At 37.6% G+C, this 26,995-nt stretch overlaps 1 protein-coding gene across 2 annotated transcripts in view; it reads right to left on the bottom strand.

Moving 5' to 3' along the window:
• The window catches only part of CACNA2D1 (calcium voltage-gated channel auxiliary subunit alpha2delta 1), a 362,809-nt gene that overhangs the window by 302,063 nt on the left and 33,751 nt on the right, over positions 1-26,995 (bottom strand). For both annotated transcript variants that reach the window (XM_041405297.1, XM_041405298.1), the window contains exon 2: positions 10,422-10,503. In XM_041405297.1, the coding sequence (XP_041261231.1) occupies positions 10,422-10,503 (82 nt within the window). The remainder of the gene's footprint in view (positions 1-10,421; positions 10,504-26,995) is intronic.

The raw sequence follows: 26,995 nt of genomic DNA, 5'->3' as shown, positions 1-26,995 counted from the left end.
AATTTTATATTACATTACATTCTATCATTATTATATTATCATATATCTAACCTCTTTATTATTGCAGATATTCTCCTTTAACTGAAATTTTAGTAGCCAAAACCAGTATGTTCTGCCCAGAATAAGAAAATTCTATCTTCTTACTAGTGTATCTTATTTCCAAAGTTATAATAATAGTTTCTATTTCTATACACATCCCAGACTATTTTTCTTTCTGACAAGACACTTCTTTTAATCAGAAGCAATTCATCGAGAAACTCATTGAAAAATGCTCATTTCTAAGAAGCATTCTGTGTGTACAAAGGAATAAGTCTGAGTATTTTATAGGTCTTACTCTCTGCTCCATATAGTGCATAAATAAGATCACAGCTGCTCCCTAGCAACTCACAGATGCCTTCATTCCTGAAATTCATGGCAACAACACAAAGGAGGAAACCACCCCAGGAGTTTCCTGTAGCTGTTGCTTTTCAGAATCACTTGCCTGATCACTGACTGCTCTAAAGGTCTGGGATGACAAGTGACAAGGCAGCTGATGTGCTGAAAACCATGGCTTACCATAGCAGTGACGTGCATGTTAGGAGAAAAAAAAATATCAGAGCAAGTTCATTCTTAAATAAAACACTCAGACTGAATTGCAAGGTGCTGGGACCACTTATGCCTCAGTTAACAGCAGAGAGAGGATAAGCAGTGCCAGAGTCAATGGGCTCACTCAGGTGCCTACTCAAAGGGAAGCATATAATCAGGCACACTTTGTAGGAATCATCAGCCCCTTTTGACTGTTGATAATTAATAGAGTAGTCCAGAGGACTTTCAAATTAAGAAGCAATTTTTGTAATTGCCACTTTGTATTTAAACCTTGATAAAACAGGAGTTCAGCTTTGTACTTCTACTTTACACAAGAAAAGCAGATTTTGCATCCCCCTTTGTTAAGAAAAGGCATTCAAAGATATTCAATTTTGCTTCCTAGTGATAAAAATTCAGTATTAAGTAACAAGATGCCATCATTTATTGGTTTCATAGCAGTTTTAACTGAAGCTTTTAGCTGAGACTGAGTAAGAATTCAAAAATCCCAGTTCATGAGTACAAGTGGATCTTTCTTGTAACAGAAGAAGAACAATGGGAAGATAGTGTTTCACATTTATTCCACATTTCTGGTATATCTGGAGATGGGCACTTATGTAATTTCTCAAACTCACTTATTCATAGGAAATTCTGGCATTAGCTGTTCTTAATGCAATTTGTCATCTACTGACTCTCTCCCCAAAAGTAATTTTAAATCTCAGGGGACTTGAGTAGTTTTTCTTTTTACTAACCACAGGACTTGGAAAATTATTAGCTCTAATGTTTGGGGTTTTGTTTGGTTTAATGCGTGAACTTTTTTTTTAAAACAAAATATTTAATTTTATATTCAGCTTCTACAAAAACCATCTGAATAAAAGTACCAATAGGACAGAATTTATTACTGTTGAAGCCAACAGAACATTTTAAATTAATCAAGAACAGTGCTTTGATCAAAGATTACCCAGATCATCAAACAGTAATTAAAGCTACGGTAATATTAGGCCGTCTCTTCCCCTGAGCTTGAGCAAGCTTTGTTAATGCAGCCACCTATTCTTAGTGATTTACAGCTGCTTTTGTTTGCTGGAAGAAGGAAAGCTTCAAAATGTCAGTTTATTGCTAAGGGAGTAGAGAGAGAGTGGCAACTGTAAATAGCAAATAAGGGTCCCTGTGTTTTGACAATCTCTTAATTTCCATTTAGATTACAAAGAAAATTTACACATATATATTCAAATTTCCCAGCTTGCATTTTTAAAAGTGATTTCATTTTCCTGACATCTCATCATTGGTCAGCAATGTGTAAACTCAACAGAATTCAGTTTGGAGAATTCTACTTTTAATGCCTGCAGCTTTGGTATTTAGTTGCACACAGAACATAGCAGTGGCAGTGGTACACCTCAAATGGGACACACATTGTTAAAAAAAAACTGTTAATAACTTTGGGAGTCACTAACAATGCTAAACCATCTCATACACTGTTATAATTCTGGTAAATGGACTCTGACTCCTCAATGAATATCTGAAATGACTACATTTCACTGCACCAAACCCTTCATAATTCCATTCTAAAAGTAATCCTGACCTCTCTTCCCTTCACTACACCCCTCTCAGGGACAGCAGACTGGTGTCCTCGCCTCAGGAATGAGGGAGAAGACAAATGTGAATAGTGTGCAATAGCCTATTTATGCTTAGATAGAATTCATGTGTTTCAGAGGCTGGCTTCATATACTCTCACTCAGCCAAACCTTCTGATATCTCTTTTATTACACATTACTAAGTTAATTTAAAAAGTTAAATGGAGTTGCTCTCTTTTTATCAATTCTTTCCCTTCTTTTCTTTAGAAAAACAACATAACAAAATTGCACCTCAGAGAAAAACTTCAGTTGTAGATGACCAGAACCACCCATAAATACAGCCTGAACTCAAGGAAGTTTCAGCAAATATAAAACTGGTGACCCAATGAGGATAAAAGTGCTTCAACAACTTCAAAATAGTTGACTTGTGTAAATTTTCATTGCAAGATTATACAAAAATGTGGTTTTGCTTTATATGGGTAAAAAGTCTTTTCTATGTTTTAAAAAAAGTTGCTTAGTATTTTGTTCCACTGAGGACAACAAAAAGAGACAAAAGGAGAAAAGAAAGAATATAACACATTTCTGATTTTTCAGATCAGTCATTGTGAACCTCACTGAGTGGCACAATTTGAATTAATTGAAAATTTTCTTTATTTCCCAAATTTAACCCATTTAAACACTCGCCTTCCTTTCTTAGAGGACTGGAGAGTACATCCAGGACATACAGGAAACAGCTTCAGTTACAACGTTTGTGTCTACAAGTGTTGTGGTATCAGTTACATTTTACATTTTCAGGGATGAAGGATGGACTACACAATATATTATTATTTTATATGTCAGAAGTATCTTGAAATCCATGGTCCAAATACTGATAAACTCCTCAGGACCTATGGAATTCACAACATTTCAATCAAAAATTTCATTTTCTGATGAAATTCAAACTTACAAAGTCCACAGCCAGGACGTCCAGAGAAACGTCCACCAAGTATATTCATTTGGGTTGCTATTCTTAAAATCAACAATCTTTTTAAAAAATCCAGTTCTTGCATTTCTTCTTTTTACTTTTCTTAATCATAAAACTCTCCATTACTTCAACTTTAACAAGTTGAAGGGTGAGTGTAGCATATTTTGGAATGTGTCCATATATCACCAAGGTCCATCTGCTAGCTCAACAGAGAATAGTACGAGCTACAAAATCCTTTGCCTTTGGCTAAAGCATATACAAATCAAATCCAACTTGATACATACAGTAGTTAAAAATAAATGTATAAATGCATAAACAATTAAATAATAAACTATAGAGCTGGTAAAAATAAATAGAATTTTCAAATCCATGTATCTGTTTAATGTTTTCAAAATATAAATTCAAAATTTTATAAAGCTTTTGCTAATTCATTCAATTTACTTTATAAATGTAAAGAAAGAACCACATAAATATCATGCCAATCACTGAGAAAAATAGTAGGAATGAAATTGTTTACTGCTAAATTACCTGCCAAATCATCTTCTTTAAGCAGGAATTATAGGCTCCTATGACAATAGGGAAGAGCATCCAGATACAAGTCTTACATGAATTTTAAGTAAGCTGTTGAAGCCTCCCCTTGCACAGACCTCTACAGAGATAATGAATGAACAAGACAAGCACTATATGACAGCCTCCCTAGGTCTAAGTCAGTGGTGTGTCTGTAGGGCTTCTAGAACAGAGCTTCTAAGACTAATTTAGCTAAAATCTGCAGAACCCAACAGAAAGTTACTCCAGGTTATCATTCCTTGTGGCAGAAGGAAGCTTTCCTGAACATCCCTGCTCCAGGGCAGTTCAAATCAGAGATCAGTCTCTCTTACAAGCCATTCATCCCAGTTAAACTCCAGAGACTGATCCAAGACCTGGAAAGCTGAAAGTGTGGCATGGGAAGCTGCTGCCAATGTGAGAGCTTGAGCAGACTCACACCATCTGTGCATTGGGCACACAGACCTCACGCTGAGCAAGGGATGGAATGTGCTCCTGCAGGATCTCGGCTGGGCTGTTCACTGAAGAAGAGCTAATTACTATAAAACAGCATTCAAAAGACAAAATAAATAAAAATCTTCTAACAATTGCTGGTGGACTCATTTTGTGAATGAAAGTCATCACCACATATCATATAGCCACACCTAGCTCTTTTTCTTTTGTAGGATGAAACAGTATTTTTATCTCAGTAGGAATAACATTTACAGGCCAAGACAGCCTATATGGATTCACTCTACAGCTCCTGGAACTGTAATAACAGCATGCCTTATGAACATCATGCATGGATTGCTTTTGCATAGATATATCAAAAAGGAAACAGATTCAGGGAGTAGAGTTCCTTGGAACTGCCTCTCTATCTGATGCTTCGTTCATTTATGCCATTGCCAGAAAAAGTTACACTGCACATGATGGCATTTTTTTGGTGTAACAGTCATAGTGAAGCTCCAGTGTGTTTGTCACATCAAAGCTCTTTACACAGACCCATATTTTTTAATTCAGTGTTTCTGTAAAAGAGGATTCTCTTCAATCAGTTTGGAACAGACAAGCGCATGCATTGCTATAAGGCATATTCTCTAATCCAAGGCCTTCTTTTCTGGGTACTGCAGGGTTCCCATCCTACTCTCTCTCCTGTGCCTAGAGGTACTTTAGGAGCTGGATTCCAGAAGCATACTTGTAATAGTTTATTAGATTAAATGAGCTGTCAATTAGCTTAGTCATGAGTCTTTGCTGTGAACAATCTATGTAAAAATGGAAGTTGTGCATACTTTCATGAAAATGGAACTATGTACTTAGTTCTGTAGTTCAGTAGGTTCTTCACTTTTTTTTTTCCTGTATACTGAGGTATCTTTTAAATTAGAATGTGACTTTATTTTTTTACCTGCTTGGTAATATTTTTTACCTGCTTGGCTTGTAAATTAAATGTTGTTAGTCATGATTCTTAGCAAATGTAAATTAGTGTAATCCACTGCAGTCAGTGGAGCTCTGCCAGTTTTCAACCAGCTGAGTATTTTGGCATCTTGAGTCCCGACTTCCTGCCTTGTTGAAGCAATCATTGCATTACTGTAATGGGGATATTACACTGGTATTGCATCCAAGTTGGAGTTCGCCCAGATCTCACCTAAACTCATAGTAATGTCCAAAAAAGCAGGATTTAAATATGTGCTTTAAATCTATTTTTGGAAGACTATTTTGAGACCATTCCCAGAGAGTATCCCAGAGGATACGCTGACTTGGAAGAGCCCCATAGGGATCATGGAGCACAACTCCTGGGCCTGTGCAGGACACCCCAATCCCAGCGTGTCTCCTTTGGGCATCATAATAAGCAGCTCTCCCCTGCCTCTCCAGCCCCTTGTTTCTTCTACCCCAGTTATGCTACTTTACCTGGTTCAGGCTGTGGATGAAAGCAGCCTCAACATAAAACTTCTTGTTTTAAGTTATGCCTTATTTAAGGTGTCCAAGCTTTCTTTTGCAGTTTTTCTTACTACAGGCATTATATTGCTGTCATCATTGCTAACAAGAGAAAAGGTATGTATGTATGAAATTTGCATCAGCACAAATATATTCATATTTTCAGTGGCAGAATCCCTAATGAACTAATAAACTCCTAAATATTTTGTCTTCTTAAACACTATATGGAATATTCATTAATATATTATTGTGTATCCTCATTATACAGATATTTTCAAAAGTTGTGTTTAGTGAGAGTTACAATAGCTACATTATATATGCAAAAGGAAGAGAAAGAGTGGTTAGTCACTAGGACAAGATTGTAATTCCAAATCACCGTAAGAAAATTGTCAAGAAGAAATAAAAGGGAATCCTCTTCTGAGGAGATTCTTCTCCTTAAATATGATTCCATGAAATTTAGTACATGTTGAATTCAAAAACCTTAAATACAAAAAATACTTTCCCTAGTGCTCTATCTCCACACTGCAGATTAAATTAGACTTTTATCAAGGTACTGATCTCAACAGGACAGCTATCCACTTTCCACATACCTCACCTGACTTTAATAGTCATCTACAATTTTATTTTTTTTATTCCTTTATAAGTACATATTACACTCTGAGTTTTACATCCTTTCTGTGGCAGCACATGTCACATTTGAGATGGCCACGATACACACAGGATCACCATCCAATTTCAGAAGGCTGTAAGCATCTGCCCATACAGAGCTACACCAAATCATTTCAGAAGGCTGCAAGCCTCTGCCCTTCTTGCTCTTTAGCCCAACCTTTTATACCCCTCAGGTTGATGCACTGCCCCTGTGTGCCCTCTGTTCCTTTGGAGGTTGGTCAGTGCCCCTGGGCACTCCATGGCTCATTGCTGTCAGTGCTGCTCACCTGCTTTCCACAGCTGCACCCACTGGGGATGAGGCTCAGCCACAGCCCCACTCCCAATCACCACTTACATCCTTCTAGACAAAAGTTCTCCCAGTCTAAAATCAAAATAACTGAGAATTAAGGTAGTACTCCTATCCCTCTCACTCATGGTGATGAAAAAAAAAAAAAAAGAAATTATAGTTCTGCAGAAGAGGCCATTGTACAGTGTATTTCCCTGCAGCACAAAGACCCCCAGACACCCAAGGCACATCCAAGCACAAATGAACCCCGAGATACTTTCAGCAAATTATGGGAGCACCATTAGCATTGCAGCTAATTGAAAAAGCTCTGGTTTATGTTAATTCACTCTAGATGAGAATGTATTAATTGTGCTACTTTGAGAGCTATCTTGGTCACTTTAGACATCTTCACAGAAGACTTAATTGCACAAAGCAGACACAGATCCTAATTTCAGCTGAATCAGTGGGAATTCTTCCCCGGAGTCCAGGGAGAGATTGACCAGGCTGTGAAATGGTTATAATCTGTTACATGTTCTTGCTAAGAGCTTTAACCTCACACTTGGCAAAATTAAAATTAATTTTCCCTAGAACGAGGGAAGACATTTCTCCTACCAATCTGATTATTACAGCTTTTGACAGAAAGTCATGTTTACTATTTTATAATAGAAGCAATCTGCTCCTTCTTTTTATATTATTCATTCTGCTTTTAGAGAGAGAAGAGGCAGAAAACCCAAACAAATTATTTCTTTTTTCAAGTTTACATGAAGACTACAGGTTTGATCCAAACAGTTCTGGAGCTGAAAGAAGAAATAAATCAAAAAAAAAGCTGAAAATCCAATCTGACTGTAAACATTTTAAAAGCGTGAGCATCTGAAGGCAAATTCTGTGAATAAAAGCAACAAGCGTGCAGGCATGCTGTTTTTCATGTCTTGTAGTCTCCATTTTTCCAAGATTGTGGTTCATTTCAGAAGAGATCTAACTAAATGTTAATAGGCAGTGAGCAGGAAAAAAAAAAAAAGGATGTCATTCAAAAATGGGAAAGTGACAATAGCCCGTAAACAAGAAGAGAGTGGGAGAGTGCATGGGTTACACCTTTCAGGGCTTTGCGTTTTCTCTTGCAGCCAAGAGAGCTAATTAAAACCTCATGTCTAGAAAAAGACATCGTGACACATAGGTCAAACACATGGCTTTGATATAGGGGGATATTTTACATGGAGACATCCTCCTTTCATGCTTTTAATCCTTGGATTACAAGCACATATCGACCATCTTGTGAATATCATCACTATTTCCTTGAAGTCTATTGTAAATTCTGGCTTTTCAAAAGAAACTTACCTATAGTATTCACACATTCATGTTTTTGTTTTTATCCACATGAATGGCACTGTGGCAAAGCTGGTAGCACTACAGATTATTAGGCTTGCCCAGTAGTTTTCATTATAAGACTGTTTATATATTTGCCAAATATCAACAACATAAACTGACATTTTCCTCAGGGGAAAAAGAGAATGAAACATCAATTTCTTGGCTTTTCATTATCTATTTTACTATGTAGTCCTTACACAAGAAGGCATAACAAAATGGTTGAGACATTAACTCATAGTTTTGGTCCAGTTAGAAATCCTGTGTAACTCATTCTCCTGTTACCTATTCATTGTAGATCAAAAACTCAACGCTGTGTTTTTAAAGATATATTTTAGTCTTCCGTGTTAAAAAAATTCTAGCCTGAAAAGGACCTGTAGATCATTGCAGAGATTTAATCAGCTAAATTGCTGAGAACACAGGTGTATTCCAAGTCAGAGACATCACTCCTAGAGGATGTCCCACCTCTTCTGCAGTTCAAGATCAGACTTGCTATGGTCTCTCACGTCTACACAGTGGAAGAAGGAGGAGAGGAAAATGGAATGAAGGAGAAAGGGCAAGAGACTGAGATATGGAAACAGGAGATAATAGACTGGAAAATAGCAAGCAAAGAGTAAGGAGAAAATGAGACTGAAAAGGAAGGTGAAATAGAAAAATCATACAGGAGAAAATTACAGTCTGGGACTGAGAATTAGTGATGGAGGGAAATGTGAGAAAGGGGAAGAGAAATTCCTATGGAAGAGAAGAGATGAGAGTATTGTGACAGCCTGGCCACACACACCTTTTGGAAATGCTAAGAAAAATGAAGGAGTTAAAAGAGAAGTGCTGATCTGGAAAAAGCTGAGAAAGATCCTAAAATAGAGACAAGAAACTAGCGTAAAATAGAAAGGCAGACTGGCGAAGCAGCAAAGGCAGGAGCTGAGACAGAAACATAGCATAGGTTGAGGAGAAATGAAAGGCAGCCAAACAACACAGCAGGAAAGGAATGGAAAGTTGAGTGGTGAATCAGTAGCAAGACGCTGAATGGAAGGGAAAAAAGAGACACAGAAAGTGCAGAACAGACCAGATCACACCTAAATTAGACAAGCAAAAAGGGACTTGTAGCAGAAAGTCCCCACCAGAACCTGGAGACTGATGATTTGCAAATCTTGTTGTCTGTCAGCAGATACATGTGCAATCCACCTGCAAAAACTCCAATGACAGTTCCATGCTTCCAAACCTTACATTTCCTCAGGAAGCTCAAGTACTAGACATTTCTGCGTTGGAAACCCATGCTTGTAGGAATCAGATGATTTGTGTAAGGATTTTAAGATTTTGCTTTCAGTTTATGGTTTTTAAAGATTAAAACATGCATCTAAAACATCTGCCTTAAATTGTGTTGCAATATGATGCAGTCAAATATTAGGAAAGGCCAGAACTAAAATAAATCTGGCAATTTTCATTTATGTTCATTGTGCATGCAGTGACACAGCCCTTCCTTTTATAAGACAGTGGTGATCTCATCTGAGCTAATGGACATCTGAGCTAATCATCCAACCTCCTCTTATAGTCAGTAATGACAAAATGTCCTTCTGGGACAGGATACACACAAGGCATGAATGTCTGTGCAAAAGGTCATTAAGGTCAAAGGAATTCGTTAATACACAATGCTAAATCTGACAACTTCAGACATTATTTTTTCTGTGTGCTTCTTAATGGCTTCAAAAACATTTTGAAGCTGCTCAAACCTCTGCTATCCATTTCATGGATCATTTGGAATCATTTTCTGAAAACCAAATCTCAAGGCTTCACGTCCAGTTCCCCAGCACCAGGGGCTTTTGCTGGAAAACAATAGCTCAGTTTCCTGATGCAGCAGCAAAATTCCCTTCACCTTAAATCAGACATCCATCAGTTCAAAGAAAGAGCCATAGCTCTTGTGCAGGGATAGGGAGAGGTATGACCATATGGTTATATACTGGATTGTGATGTATACATACAAAATTTTATAGGCAGTGCAATTCTGACATGCTCTTAACTGTGCCTTCAATTTTCTGCAATGGCACATGTGTTGTCACCATCTATGAATAGAATAATAACACAAAAACAAATCTCAATGAGAGATTTGTAAATTCTTCTGTAAAACAAACTTGATGTTAAATTTGTACAGCTGAATAAAAGTAGTTTTCATTCTCATCTGTGTTTCTGCTAACCAAAAGCTGCCTCACTTCATAAAATATGTGTCAGAAAGCTAGGTTCCCTTGTTAATAGAGAGCAGAATTCTCCACCACTGTGAATGGTTGCTTCCTGGATACCGTATTTGACAAACAGAACATAAAAGTGCTTGCTTCAGTGGTAGTGTTGCAACAATGGCAAGCCTTATGTCTGATACTGCAAAGCTGATTAAATATTATCATTGAGAAACTGCTGCAACACTGAGGGCGAATTGATGGATGTCTGTTCTTCATTTCTCTCTCAGCAAGCACTGCAGAGTTTAATCCCCCAAAATAATTTTTGTACATTGGGATTAAATGACTGTAAAGCCTGGAAGGTGCAAGCCCTTCACTTTCTAGTTACAGCAGCCTAGGACACCTCTTCTTACTTCAGCAAGCCGGTCCACTCCGCTTGCAGTTCGTGCGAGCGTCACGAGATCTTCTTGCATCTTATCCACCCATGCTTTTATCCTGCAGAAAACAGAAAGGAGAGGCATCCAGTCAGATCACCGACAGATGAAAATGTCATACAAGCACATAGCACAGAAAGGGGGAAAAAAATAAAAGGGATAAAGTTGAATACAAAACATAAAAACTTGTCTTTGAGGTTTTTCTTCTGCTCAGCCTTGTTGACCTGAATCTGTTCACACAGCTGTCTGTGGTGGCCACCGTGCTATACCACCTGTAAACCCAAGAGTGCCATCATATCTCTGAAGCCAAGCTGTAGAAAAGATCCCCACAACAGAGCTGGCACACTACCTGCCAGGGCAACCTGCCTACCATGCAGCTCACTCCCAAAAATGCCCCTCTTGAGTGCCCCAACGTCCTTCTCCCAACAGACAGTGCAGAGAAAAGCAGCAGCTGGAAGCAGGCTTACAAACCACACTAGATTTTCTGGCCTGTAGCCTCTGTTCAAGAAGCAACAGCAGGGCAGTAAGCAGTGACCACGAGCTGTTTTGGAAAGGCATGTTTGCTCCTGGCTGCTGTCATCAGGGAACAAGTGATTTGCTGCTGTGTCTGCTCTGCTCCCTGTGCCCAGTAAACCTGACTCTCTGGAAATGCATGGGATCCAACACAGTTTTTTTGCCATGTCACGTTCTGTAGCAGGAAAGGAGCCATGGTGAAAGTTTATTCCAGTAAGATCTATGTTCAGAAGGTTGTCCGGCTTACCTAGCCAGAAATTTTCAAGTCCAACTCAACTCTCACACTATCCCTGCCATTATGCCAGCTTTCTGCTCTGAAACCTAGAACAGATAAACATATTTATTTCAGCCATTTCCCAGCCTTGATCTCACAACCCAGAGGTAACAACTTAGATTAATTCACTAATATAGACAAAAAAAAAGGAAGATTCCATTTTTGCTTCAAAATGGAAAATTTGGAAGACTAAGAAAATGGAAGACTGATTTTACTTCTTTTTTCCATGGCTTTAATGAATACATTTTCTGCTAAAACACAACCAATATCTTCAAAGAGTACCATCTCCATTATGGTCTCAAGTTGACTGTTTTTATTAAAGGACCCTTCATCATGCTTACTTCACATAAAAATCATATTCACATTGACTATAGCAATTAATTCCATTGTTGGTCCAGTGCTCCCAAACCTTCCCTTCTATACTTTGCTTTCCAAAAACTGGCATAAAATAAATAAATTTCCTGGTTCAAGAGTCCACAAAGCCCTATATTATATAAGGATTTAGTTCTCTGTAGAAATCAGATTATTTAAAACCATGGTGCATTATATCTACCATGGCTTTACGACCATCATCTGCATCTGTGCAAAGCGTATTGACTCAAAAGCACAAGTACAAGCACAAACAAGAAAATGTTATCATTTTCCATTTTTGAATGGTTTCCGTTTTTCTGAGTGGAAGAATGAGGTAAATGAAAGGTGAAAAAGTGAAACCCATTACACAAAGATGTTTTCAAAAGCATAAAATAAATAATTGAACACCCTGAGATTTTTTTATGATCCATTTCAGTTATAAAAATTGTGGGTGTTATTTCTAACAGGAGTCGATAGGAAAAATCACGAAGGATTGATTTTTAAATTGACTTTTTCTATTTCCTACTACTTTATATTTTTACTAGAGATATTCCTCTCTGTCTTTAAACAAAACTGGAATGGTGAAGACACATAGTAGTTAACTAGTTAGTTAGTTAGCTAGTTAGTTAGTTAAATTTGAAATTTTGGAAGCTACTCATACAACCAGTAATTACTTACTATTACTTGTAAACAAAATATGAATCATATTTTCTCTTTAACATGAAAAAATATTGATTTTTCAATAAATATTTATATATTGTCTAGAACTCCTGCTTCCACACAATTAGCCCACACCTTGCCTTTTGAAATTAATGACCATGACTAGTTTTTGTTTTATTTAGGATTTGGTTTGATTTTGTTTTAATTTGTGTTTGAGCTAGGCTTCTGCTTCAATGTCAGTGGGAAAATGCATGTCCAGAGCTGACTCACTCTCTCCTCAGCCAGGTGAACTGAACCTATCTTCTAAATATCTTCTAGTGGAGCCCTGGTCAACTTTGATTCCTAGTCCAAATTCTCCAGCTTGACTTTCAGTCAGGTAAGGGTAGAGAATATCAGTCTGTAAACTGGAATATGAGGAAGTACACCTTCTTCCTAACTTAATGGCAATCTCCATCCCCAGCTGTAATTATAATGTAAATATTAAGGTTTCTACCAATATATTCACTATATATTTGCCTTAGAATTATTTTCTTGCATATTGGAGTTAGTCTGTTAGACCTTCAGTAGTGAAAACTGCCCCTTTTTTTTTTTGCTTTCCTGTACATCAGACTGCAACATTATTACAGAATTATGGAATCATAGAATAGTTTGGGTTGAAAGGGACCTTTAAAGGTCATCCAGTCCAATACCCCTGGAATGAGCAAGGACATCTTCAACCAGCTCAAATTGTTCAGATGGCAAAAAGCAATAACATCACAAGTGTTGAGCTAGATTACTGTCAAAAGCAGAAATTATAAAATTGCATTATATGACTTCGAGGAAGCTCAGTATAATTCCTCCTGCTTTCCCACAAGAATTTGAATATGATTAGTAGTATTTATAAAGTCTAATGTCAGGATTTCTTCATCTCAATTTCCTAGTGTATATTTGAGATATTGCATGCTCCACATAGGCTTTTTCTCAGAAATGCACATACTCACATTCTAGAACTTTGACCAAAAAAAAATAAAATGCATAGAGTTTATATAAAAAAAAAAAAAAAGGTTTTTGTTTTTATTTTCCAGTGAAGGAATCGTATTATCTCATTGCGGTTTTGGGGTTTTTTTAAGTGTGTCTTTAAAACAAAATAAATAAGGGCCTTTAGGCACTGAAATGCTTGTCTGGTGCTCCTTTTAACTGAAGCCTGCAGTGCAATATCTGTCTGACAGCTGCTCATGGTCAGAGTTTATTTAACAATTGGAAAGCTGTCACAACAAATGGGAGCCCCCATGACTTAAAGAAGCAGCAGCAATCTTTTTTCTGCAAAGGGCACCAACAGAAAGCCAGTACAAAAGGCTGGTTTGTTTGTATCATTATTAGTTTGGCACAAATATTGCAATGGATGTATCACCTATTGTAAAGTGATTATGTTCTGCAGGACCACTGACTGTAACCCCCTTCTCCCACACACAGGTTGACCCTGAATGAAGCAGTGACAAGACAAAAGGAGTGTGCACGTGCTTTCCCACAGCAGCTTCCAAGTGATCTGAATGATGGAGGGAGCTGTATGATTAAAGACAGACAGACACGGGTCATTTACTGAGGGATTAGAAGGTACAGCCCTGCTCCTGTCACCTGGGCTGTGATCAGATCGATGACAAAGCAGGCAAAACACTAAAGAGCCATCCATCCACACTACGTGTTTAGCCAACTTGGTGAAACAGCTATTTCGACAGCACAGGAAGATTTTGATTTCTTTCTTTTCTCATTGTATTTTTTTCTCATTTTTTTTTAAAGCAGGACCATTATATTTGCTAAAGTCAAAGGATTGTCACAGGTATACCCCTAGCCACACTCCAGGCAGAAGTAATATAGCAGGTGCTAGACTAAAAAAAATCTTTCTTTTAATTTCATTAAAACCTATTTTTATATTATACCTGTACTTGCAGAACAGAGCACTGCTCAATTACAAGGGTAAAAGAAACCAAGACGTCTTGATGCAGAGTAACCTGGCTATAACCTTTTTTTTTCCCCTACTGAAACTGATGCAGTATTTTTCTGCTGACTTCAAGGAAGGTAGATTGATGTAATGATATGCTGTATCTTTGTAGACCACTCACACTAATTTAAGGTCCATTAGCTGACTTCTGCTTGGATAATATGTTATAATCTAAAGAGGCAAGGTTAAACCTTAACTCTGACAATTGAAGTCATGTGGTATCTTGGTGATCCACATCCAGTTCTCTACAGTTAAGATTACATTCAGCTCAAGTTCCTTTATAGCTCTTTTATGTAAAAATAGCAACAATTGAAGTAATGAAAGCTGTCAGTAGTGAGAGGAAGAAGTGTTTTCAAAATAGGTCAATATTTCTCTGATTACCAGAAAGGAAAAAAAAATACATAACACACTGCTCCTGATTCAATTGAAAAGTGATGTTCGGAAAATGAAGATAAATGAGATTAGTTTCGGAAACTGGAGAAAATAAGCCTTGCTATATTTTTTCAGCCTAACCCCACTTTATTTTCTTGCTCAGAAAAAGCCTTCACTTTCAGATTTAGATGGTTTTTAGAAGATTTGCTGTTAGTGATGGAGGGGGAAAAGGCTGCAAAATTATCATAGCAGCAGGCTTCATAGCCACTCTTTGTCACTCTTTGGCAACACCAAAGGGGAAATAGAAATTCTTACAGTAACTCATGGAAGGCATGGAAGTTACAACAGAATTACTAACATTCTACCCAGAAATTACCCATGTCTGCATTTACACCTCTCTCTGCACAACTAGTGATTTTAAATAGTACTGTATTTTTTTTCACAACCTAAGCTGATAGCACTCATTGTTCAGGTATGGGGACAAATGGACAGATTTATAGAAAACCAGATTTTGAAGGAGAAATAAAGGCCAGTTTTGTGAAATGCTGAAGAAATTTTCATAATGTATCAAAATTCCACTGATTCTGAAACAGAATGAAAGGGGCTGGATATGAAGAAACTGATGCAAAGATCACTGCAATCCCACTGTTATCACACCAACCTCTTGAATGTCCACTGTCTTTGTAGCCAAAAAATTAATAAAAGAGGGCTATATAATTTAGATGTGACATAAAAATACATGAAGGCAAAATAGTCCATCTGAGGTTTTGTGAATTTTCTAGATCTTACTACAGTGTTTGTAATAGTCCAGTTAGATTCCACAGAGGGGATTCAATTTCATCATCCAAAGACAGGCTCACCTCATTCTATGACTTCTATGGTTATGAACACCTCGGGGTGATGTCCTTCAATACTCCTTTTTCTGTTGTTTGAAAATTTGCTAATGTGCTATGTGAAGGTACTTATAACTACAAAGTATAAGTACTATACATAGTAAATAACAAATATTTAAGTGAAAAGAGGCATCTTCTGCAAGTGTGGAAGACCCTCCTTTTATTCCAACGTAATAATGATACAGGAATACATATCAAGTGCTAACTATCTGCTAAAAATATATCACACAATTTTGTATAAATGTTTGGAAGAATGTTTGTGTAATAAAAGCAAAGCAAAGATTAATTCATTACATTTGGCTGTACTGAGTGAGGAAAATATAGAAGCTATGTGATCTCTGTGCATAAAAATGGATGCACAAAATCTTCTGCATCTTCTGGTCCAGAGGAAAAGATATTTCCTTTGTTGGCAAGAAGAAAAATTAGTACTTTGTTTCTTTGCCCTCTTTGACTGTCTTACTGTCCCAAATGTGACAAGCTGCTGACTATGTAGTCTGCAAGGACCTTCCAGAGATAAGATAGCCCCAATGATCAAGGCCAGATGGCCCCTTTTATTCTTTCCTGTTTTCTAAGTGTAAAACCCTTGCTTGGAATAATTATTTTAAATTTCTCAAATGGAAACATTTGGGAAGCAAGACATTAATGCTCTGTCATATCTGTTATTCTGTAGACAGAAAATGTAGATAGAAATCTCTTCAGGATACATTTGATTCCTAGTAGCAGACATCCCAATGTTCACATTTGGGGGCTTTAAGCTTTTAGTTTATTTGGTTAGGCTGTCCAGTCACAGAAGGTATAACATTTTTCCATTTTTTCCCTCCAAACCTTCCTTCTCCAGATGAACATAGTTCATCTCCATCGTGGTCTTCAGAGAACAAGTTCTCAGGAGTATTCCCAAATGACTGCTCTACCAACTGCTCTTTCAAGGACTCCCCCTGTACCACAGATAAATTGGGAACAAGGAATCCAGACATGCAGCATTGGTACAGTCAGAAGGAGAAGGAATGGCCCTTTGACTGGGCAGCAGCTCAGCATCTTTAAGTTCCACCACTGACTCCCATGAGAAAGTCAGTTGCAAGTCAACTCTTCATGACACACAAAGGGCAGATCCTTTTCTATGCACTTTTTTTTGACAAGATACTGCTTTGAGAAAAATACTGAGTCCCAGTGGCAGATTTCAAGATGGAAATGGTCAACTGTGAATGGCACCATGAGCTGCTTAGCCTTTACCCCATTGCACATAGAAGCAGAAACCTTTCTCCATAGAAGCAGGCCTTTCTCAGCCAGGACTTCTAGGCCAAACTAATTCCTTCACCCCAACATCTCTTTTGAAGCACAGCCTGAATTATGGTTTTGCTCCCACCTTCCAGCAAAACCTTGCCTAAATACCTCCATCAGAAGGCTTCACAGATGGATCTGGGAAGAGCTCTCTCTGACCCAGAGACTGGACCCCCTGACTGCTGCTCATTCTCACTGAAATAACCTCTCCTTATAGTTCAACTTTTCATCTGCAACTTCACTTTACATTTTAACAAGTGTGTAGCACACTCTTCAAAGCACCCAGATGTTAAGGAGAAGTGATGAAGTAATTCCTTTGAAGAGCACGGTCCTGTTATTTTACAGCCTTGTGCCTAAGAGGTGTTTAACTACACATGTTCATAATTATAGTTTCTGCATCGCAAATATTTCCCTTTACTTTGCCAAAAGTGTTCTTTAGCAGTCTAAAGCTCCCTAGCAAATAACATGAAAATATCCTCTCATGAAAATTACAGTTGCAAAAAATATAATTTAATAATTTAAGAACAATCTTTAATGCAAGCCTGATAGATTTAGATGCAAAATTGCTATAAGCTGTGAAAAGGACTCCTTAAAAATGATTATGTTTTAATTACCTGAGATTATATTGCTAAAACAGTTCAACAAAGAAGACATAACAAATTTACAGCTCAAATGACTGCCAGTAGAGATTAGATATGTTTCATTAAAGGCTTTTACAATAAGATATACATGCAGTATCATTTATTGTTTACAACTGAGGAAGCAATCAAACTTTCCAAATCTAGTCATCGTTTTTGTGACTGAGAAATATAAATAAAGAACGAAGACTCCCTAATTTATTTCTAATCAGTACCAGATAAAAAGCAGTAATTTAAATTGAAATGATCTAACATATGGCCAAGGATATAGATCTCACAGAGGAGCAGGCATTGCTGGAGAGACCTGGATGTACTTGCACCCACCAGAGATCCTCTAAAAGAGCAGGTAATTCGCCTGACATCATCTCTTTGCTTTACCTCTGATAGCTGGTATTTAAAGAGTATCCAATGCAACTGGACACTCTTTAGTGCAATCTGGTCTCAGTAAAATTTCTCCAGTAAAAACACAGATATTACACTAAAATTATACATGCAGTGTGGTAAGAAGGAGACTGAAATTGAATCTCACATACATCACTGCAGTTATTCCAGTACTTCAACAATGGAATCTGGATTAAAAGCAAGTCCTTATGCAAATTAAAATGTAAATGCTGCTATTTTTGATGGTTCTGTATTATATGGCAAATCTGTTAATAGCATAATGCCTTTGGAGAATAAAAAAGCATGTCTTAAAAAATTATTGAGAAATAAATCTCAGTTGTAATGGAATTTTACAAAGTGCTTAACAGCACAATTTTGCTACGACATTTCAGGCAAACAATTACTTTATCAGCAGTGTTTAACATATCACACTCATACTTTAACCATAATTTCTATTGAAATTACTTCTTTCCCACACTAATAAGCATTACATTTTAACACCAGGAAAAAAAAAAGGATATTAAAATATGATACATTGCATACCAGTAAAGAAAAGATTAAAGGAAAAAACTGAAACTCATACAAACCAGGAACATATTCATAATCACGTACGTGCACCGATTCAACTGCATGAATATTTCAACTAAGCCACCCAATTTATGCCTTAACCACTTCAGAATCTTGTTTCCACTCATATTTAATGCAGAAGTTGCACATATGTACTGAACTTGTCTGTTCTTCATACTGAATAAATTGTACAGGCCACCACAATAAGACACATACATTTATCTCCTTAAAGCCTGAAGTTAGTTTGATCTGTTTTGGTTTAAGTTATACTTACAGAAATGCCAAGATAAGCTTTGAGGGAAATGGCCCTGTGTTCACCTCATTATGTCATCACCTACACTTCTGAGGAGGTGAGCAGCAAAGCTTCCCTTGAGTTTAACAACACATGGATGCCATCTTCAATCAGTGCTTCTCACTGACTTTCAGGGAATTGAGGTATAAATCAGCACCCTTATTAAAGATCAAGTTTGTTTGTTTGTTTTTGAATTTTGGGGGTGGGAGGTTTAGTGGGAAAAAATAGTATTAAAGTACTTTGCCTCTCACAGAATATATTAAGCAAGTGCAACTAAGGCAATGACAGCATCACCAGGGAGCTGAGTTAGTCATTCCTCTATTTTTATCTGATCGTCTGATGTAGGCTTTGGCTGTAGCAGCAGAAGTCCAGCACCCAGGACAGACACTGGCACCAGCAAAACCCTGAAGTACCCAGCCTGTGCTTTGCTGCAGCAAGGTACAGGAACAGGTGAGTACTTTCCCCTATGCAAGTCACACAAATCACAGAATTGAAGTACACAGAAGAACTGGGGGGCTGCACTCAGATCCTGGACGTCAAGTCTATTTTTTCTGAGATTGCCACTTGCCTAAATGTAAAAGCTAAAAGTAAAAATTGAGAAATGCTTAAAAACAAGCAGGTGTTTATGTGCTATGAAAGATAGCCCGTGATTGTATATGGAGAATATTCCCTATAAGTTTGTAGGGAATTGTTAAAATTATCTAAAAGACACATTATTTATAACAATTATTTAATATTAAATTCATACTGAGAATATTCTATGATCATTTAAGTACTAAAAGAAGAAATAAAGTTTGGTAAAAAAGTGTAGGGGTTTTTTACACAACTATGAACTGTTTGCTACCAAGCTTCAAATTTTATAACCTTCTTTCAAATGCATTTTTCTGTGGTGTTGATCCCCCTTGTTTAATAATGTCAAGGCTTCATAAATAAAGCATCTATTACATCAGATATCAGAATGTCACCTTCCGATAAACCCATATAGTCTAAGAAAAAAACCCCACCTGACTCCAAATATACACCATCAATGTACAGCTACTCTTCTTCTAATTTATTATATTCTTTTTAATTAAATACTTCAAAATTTTTTGTTGTACAGTGTACTCCAAAGCATATAACTTGACAGCTGCACATCCAAATTAATCAGCTGCAAAAATATTGCTAAATATTTCCTCTACAAATATATTCTTTCTTTCAAAGCCTCACTGCCAATGTGCAAAGTTGTCACCACCCTAATGTGCCACTGCTGTGGCATGTGTAGTAATCACATTTAGAGTAATGAAGAGACTTTTTCTTTTGAAAGACCTGAACTGACTCCATATTCTGAAAGATACGCACAATCTGCATTCAGTGCTGCCATTTAAAACAAAAAGTAAAATATCACACCAGAAGATGCAAAGCAGAGATTATTGCACAGGCAAAAGAATGACACAGAATATTAAGTTCCTACAGAAATTAACATCAAAATTAGCATAGCCAGGCTGTCTTTAAATTCTTTCCATTTCACAAAGTCACGCTGAATTACACGGAGTTTTTGCTAAAGGCGCAGCTGGCACATCGTTGTTCCTGGGATGCAGATGCATATTAATGGCTGTGTGAAAAGAATAATAGTATATGAGAAATAAGCAATGCATTCTTTTCCTCCTAGTTCAAGAGACTGTCAGTGTGTGTCCCCCCTCCTCACACTCTGCAGTCTTCTGTCTTGAAAACATAAGGCCAGGACTCCTGATCACAGGACCAGGACGATACCTGCACAGGCTGGAGCAGAAGAACCTTAGATGAATTAAACCCATGGCTGTTTCTCCAGGGTGCTAGAGAGAGCAGCTGTGTATCAGAAGTGCTAGCATACTGCAAACTACCAGAAAATTTCTATGCAATTACCTTGTAAAGAACCAGCAGAAACCAAAACCATACTGCATCTTCTGCTTTAGAAAATTAACCTTTAGAAATGGCTGGTGCCAGGTGTTGCAGGCCAGTTCAGTCATAAACAACTGTGCAGGTCTTATATTTCTGCTGTAATCCTCCATTTGTAATTTATAGCACCTTTCTTAAGACTGAAGAAAATGGAGATTGAAGGATAGTGTTTAATGTCATTGTCTGAGTGATACGAAAGCCTTGGCTTCATTATTTTTCTTTTAAAGAACTCTTACAGATAGCTCACAGATTACTTACATAAACCCTAGAAAAATAAAAGTTCATGTTCATGATGTTTGGTTTTCACTTTTGAAAGGCTGTTTGAAGAGACTGCAAGTGTTTGATTCAGAAAGCTCAGGCACAGAAATGGTTTCCAACTGTGCACACGGGGCTAAAGGGCTGCAAGGGTCACTTCACAGTAAAGCTGAACAAGAATGACACTAAATGTAATTCAGCTCTAAAACAATTCCTTCTGAAAGAGGCTTCGCTCTCCTTTCTCAGGCAGGGGTAAATGCTTGAAGGTCAGGAGGCCACAGTGCTTGTCAGTGCATTCAATGCACATTAAAAAGACAGGCTATTAAGGAAAGGTCTCTGACATTTACTTGGGAGACAACTCTCCCCTCTTCCAGTTGTCCCCTTCCCCATTTTCAACACATTCTCTAATTAAACATCAATACAATGCAATATAATTGATGTAGTAGTCATTACTGGGAATTGCCCATTCTCCTATCAAATCAGAGTGTACAGAAAAGGCCGTGTTTGAAATGGGTGAACTTAATTGCCCAATGGTCCCCAAGAGGGTTGTACAAACAGATCAAGACATCACAAACACACCACTGATCTCAGCTGTGACACGAGCTTTTTGTCACTCCCTCATCCATCTTTGCTTACTAGGGATAATGGTGGCTGGATTCGACACTGGACAATTTAATAAATAAGAACATTGGATGTGTTTCAAATGAAGCATCCCAGAATGCAGGATTTAGTGACATTTTGATTAAAGGTCCATACATAACAAAGGCTTTTCATGAGGCAGCTGCTTAAAAGACAATCTATTTGAGCAAAACCAGAGCAGAGTAGCTGGTATCCCTTGGCAATTTACTGTGAAACATTTGTTTGCTTCACAGCGATCTGGTTCACAGTCATTGTGTTTGCATGGTTGGTTGATTAAATCAGTATCTCTAGCAGTCATTACACAGAGCAAAGGAAAAAAAGTCAACTGCTAAAGTGAGGTCCTTTTGTGTTACGCAAAACAGACGTGTCAGGAAGGTGCTTTCCTTTTTCTTTTCCAACCCCTTGTTCTCTGTTTCCAATTCCCAGTAAAAAGCACTGGGGTTTTAAGTTTCAGAGCCATTGACAATATTTGATTAAGAAAAGTGTTAATCCAGAGCAGTGGTGTTAGCTGTTCTGAAGGAAGTGCACAACCAACAATTTAGTAATCAATTACAGATTCACTGATACCGATCTTGGAAAGTACTGAATTCATAAGGAAGGAAGGAAGGAAGGAAGGAAGGAAAAGGGATAAAAGGGTCTACAAATAGAAACAGCAGTAATTTGAATGTGATCATGCAAAGAACACAAGCCTCCACCACAGGCTGCCTCTCCCATGCTGCAATCTGCACTGTGACAATTAAAGAGATGCCTTGGTTCCAACATGGATTATCAGATGTAGCTACAGAATATTTAAAAGACACAGATAGGAAGTATTCAGGCAACAGAAAATAAGAAAATAAAAAATAGGTTGACAAGCAGGGAAAAATTTCAACTCTGGGGGGCCATGCTGCATTTATTTAGGCCTGACTGGGTGTTGGTAAATAGAAGGGAATAATAGATGGCAGGGACAGAAAGTGGGAATGAAGGAAATGAAGGGACAACTCTTAACTGCAAAAGCAAAAACTAAAAGATTGAATTGCCTAATTCAGATAGACCTCTGTGAATGAGTGCATTTCAACTTCTTTTTAATTTTATTTATAAAATGCTACCCTAGGCAGTTTCCAAATTACTTAGTGCAAAAGCTGTCGATATCATTAGAGGAAGATGAAGGAATCTTTTAAGCTAGGTGCAGTTTCTGCATTTCCCTTTGTTGCCAGGACTGTAATACAATTTTGCTGTGACAACATGCAAGATTCCAAGGGTACACTGAATGCCTCAAGAGCTCTGAATATGTAACATTCTCCAGTTGGGAGGGAAGGCAAAAACTTTTGTACAACTGTGTTCACCATGAAGACAGCTCTGAAACAGCAAATCCATCCATACCTTTGCCAGACACTCATTCACAGTGTCACAATCTGTACAGTTACCTTCCCCATAAGCATATTTCTCATAATTTTCTTTTTGCTTTTTGCTGCATCTGACATGTTACACTAGCATTTTCTGTATCAAAGTTCTTTCTTACTGCTTCCATTACATGCATGTTTAAATAAAATTCACAGTACAGTAAAGTGTGTGCCATTTGCTTATTTCAAAACACTCTCTCACGCAGAAGTATTTTTCATGAATTCGTAGCACCTGAACACCTTACACAACATGTTTAACTCAAATAAAACTGCCTCCAACCAAGCACTAATTAGTTGAATTTTGTCAAAGATTCTAGTTAGATTGCACAGAATTCATCAATCAGGCCTCAGATTCAAGGGGTTTGAAATGTATTTCTTCGACATGGAATATTCAAAATATTTTTTATTTTTCCTTGACTTTTACTGGGTTATTTGAGAGAATTGACAACAGCCCTTTAAGTATTAGCCCAGCTTCAAGAGGTACTAAAAGCAACCAACCATCTCAATGACTTTACTCTCTGAAAGTTACGCAGCAGTTAACAGGCAGGTGCTTTGTGCAGACAAGGTATTTTAATCTGGCAAGAACTAAGAGTGGTTTGTTTGACTGATACACCTTTAGTTCTCTGTTACATGATTATAGATAGAGGCTGTATCTGTACTGTAACTTTGCACAGTGCTTAGTGCTACGGAGCACAGATGACATCTCTGAATGTTTTCCTAGTACAAGGCTGAGATATTTTTCAATGTCTAAGGAATCTGTGTACACAACGTCCATTACATCATTGAAGGGACATTTGTGTCATCTACTTTAGATTCTTGCTGCAGTCTTTCTGAATTTCCTAATTAGAAGTTTCTGCCTCTTGCCATTTTGTGGGTAAGTCGAGTGCCTGAACTGGGCTTTTTGATCTGTGCCTCAGAATTGTATCATGGGGTACATAGTACATAGCACAGGAGCTTTCACAAGAGTCTAAATCCCCATCGTTTTGCAGAAAAACCCCATTCCTACACTAAATTGTCAATCTGCCTCTCTCAACAAAATCCCCCTCTCAAATTCAAGTGAGAGTTTGAGAATGGGCCAGCCTGCCACATCCAAAACCACCTGATCAGTGTGGCTGCAGGAGAAGATAAACAGAGATATCTGATCAGCTTCCATTTGCAGAATTAGCACATCCTTTCTGTGTACTAGCAATCATGATTGCAGAAGGCTATCCTGAAAGCATTCTGAGATCAGCTGATGTTTAAAAGGCTCTGAGTACAAAACAAAGTAGCACCATCAAAATTTTATCAATTTATCCCCCTTTCTAAGCGTGTTGCTGAAACATAACCTCTTTTCATTTAGACTAGAGAGTGCTGTGCTAGTTGGGATCTGTTGCCTGCAGTACAACTGATGATACTTTAGATAAGAAGGATGAGATAGCTTTCAGTCTTACAAAGGTAACAGACCACTTTAATGAAAGTTTAGAATTTGTGTTTAATATTTCATCAACTTAATACTTTGATTTATGTAGGCTACTGTATGTCCTCAAAGGGAAAGAGGAGAGTACTTTCATAGAAGAGCATTTCGGGAGAAAAATGTTGACATTTCTAGTGAAGTTAAACTCCTAATTGTGTATAAATCTTTTATAGTTCTCCTGTTTCTCTGAATAAATTACTTTCACGTTGCAACAACAAGATCAGGCATTTATAAACTATGGTTTATGATAAAAACTCATCATAAAACACCAGCTTCTCATAATTTCCAATACAGAAACAGCACTAGAGTCAGACGTCGAGGGAAGCATTACTGCACACACAATACAGGTCTATTATTCTGTTCTTCAACACTGTAGAAATCCTTTATTGAGACAGTTAATAGCAGTTCTTGATAAAATAAATGGAGGCAAAACATGAAAAGGCCAAACAGAGTAATAGACTTCAGCACAAAAGTAATGAAATTCTTAGAGATGGTATCATATTTGGGTACCTGCACCCTAAATAGTGTTAGCTGAGAAGAAAGGTCCATGTATATAAACTTTAATATCACAATACAAAGGGTTTCTCCATACACACTCTCTTTTTATAGTGTACAACAATGATATATTGAAAATGTGCTGTAAAAGTATCTGATAGCTATCAGCTTTCCTATGCAAACAAGATATTGGCAGCTCAGTTACCATACCCTAGCCAATACTAGATACAAAAAATCAAGTAGCATGTTCTGGACTAGCAAACCGTGAAATCTGAATCACTGTTATAATGAGATTGCAGTATTCTCTCTTCTCAACTTCTGATGAGATACCCGAAGTTGTCTCTTGCTCCACGTAAAATGATTTAACGTTTAGCAAATGCACATTTATGCCTTTGACTCATGACTTTTGCCACGTTCTTTCAAATGCCAATCCAAAAAGCATGTCAGCACAAGGAGTCACATCATCATCATTCACATAGTCCATTGGTCGTGGTCTCAAAGAGGGAAAGTGGGCAGATTGACTTTGTTCCCACAAGAAAAAAGTAAGTGACCTATGAAATGTGAAGTTGACCTTTTATTTGCTATCAGTCATCTGGACAAGGGAAAGGGACCTCCCTCTTTGTTATGCTTATTGGCCTTTTGTCAACACTACAAGCTCCAAATAGGTATTTCCTGAAAGGCTAAACAAATTACAAGTAGCCTGCCAAATCATAAAGGAAATCATGGCAGAACCATGAGAAGAATCACCATTCTGGTCATGGATTCGCTAGACTGTTGGGCAAATAAATGGGTGCAGAAATATCTTAGTTCTGCAAACCTCTAACCTCTCCCATCCCCTGATATTCAGAGCAAAGCAGCAAGCAAAACCATTCAGAGCAGTTGTATCTCTCAGATCCACTCAAATCAGCACTTAGTTGATGCAGTAAAAGAGCTATCTTAGCCTGCATTATTTTGCAGTACGTTTACTCTGGTATAGTTGATTTGGTTTAACAACATCTACAGCAAGCATGAAATGGGAATACCAAAAGCCAAGTCCTACTATTCCACTGTGAAAAACTGACATTAACCAACCAAGCCATTTAAAATTGCAAAAGAAAAGCCAACAAATGGCTTTCTATGGGTCTATATTTAAATGATAAGCCATTATTTCTTTGTAAAGCTATTTGGTTATGGATAAAACAAGATGGTCCCTGCTCTTTTCCAAGCTTGCCTGTCCCACAACACAGAACAAGTCAGAGACAAACAGTTCTCTGATTTCCCCATGCCATTTCAGGCACTCCAGGCCACAGGATCTCATGGAGTGGTCTCAACTAATTCCACCAGAACTAAGTCTACTCACACCTCCTCTAAGGAAATACCACTCCTTACACAGTCAGAAAATTTAACACTTGATTTCTCATATAACACTTTTTTTAATTCATGGCACCATGCCAGAAAGCCTAAAAACTGGAGAAGTACTGAGGTTAGCTGTCTTGTAACCTGATCTGAATAACCCAAACTATGGCTCTATTTTACACAAAATTATTAAGTTCTTCATGCACTGGCTCATGGCCTCTTCCAATAATTCTCAGCTTCCATCATATGGATACGTCTGAGTTCACTGGTTTAGCCAAATGCTAAACACACTCCCAAGGTCCAGCTACTAGCAAAAAGCATAAGTTTCATTTGTGCTGTGTGCTTTTGTATTCCTACTGAGATGTCTCTTGGTCTGCACATCTTCTGCTAAAGGTGGTTTGTGCTAGAGGTGGTTTGTGTGGACTTGTGCTAATCCTTTGACAGTCATGTCTGTGACTGTGCACAGTCTACTCAATGGTTTAACTGCCTAATCAGCCACAAACTCAAGCTCCCACTACTTAGGAGACACACATATAGTAGATTTTGCATTTTTAAGACTCACATAACACTGTCTTAGCCTTAAGCAAAGAAAAAATAGATGATATGAGAGGTTCCTTTCATCCAAATTCTATTGATCCAGTAAAAATCTTACTGCAAATAATTCCACCGTTTAAGGGCTTAAATTAGAGGATTCTTTCACTGCACTCATTGAAGCCTAACTAAAGAGAGAAAAAAGGAATTACCAGTAGGCATTTCAGTAAGTCCTTCTTATTTTTTAAAAAATAATTTTGAAAATGATAAAGCGGACTTACACATGTGCTCCAGGCAAAACCCAACCATTTTCATTCTCCCCAAAAATTCTTTAAAAAAAGTGAAAGGAGGA

This window comes from Onychostruthus taczanowskii, unplaced genomic scaffold (genome assembly GCF_017590055.1).
Source record: "Onychostruthus taczanowskii isolate IOZ18803 unplaced genomic scaffold, ASM1759005v1 scaffold23, whole genome shotgun sequence".
Lineage (NCBI taxonomy): Eukaryota > Metazoa > Chordata > Aves > Passeriformes > Passeridae > Onychostruthus > Onychostruthus taczanowskii.
This window is presented reverse-complemented; position numbering and strand designations above follow the sequence as displayed.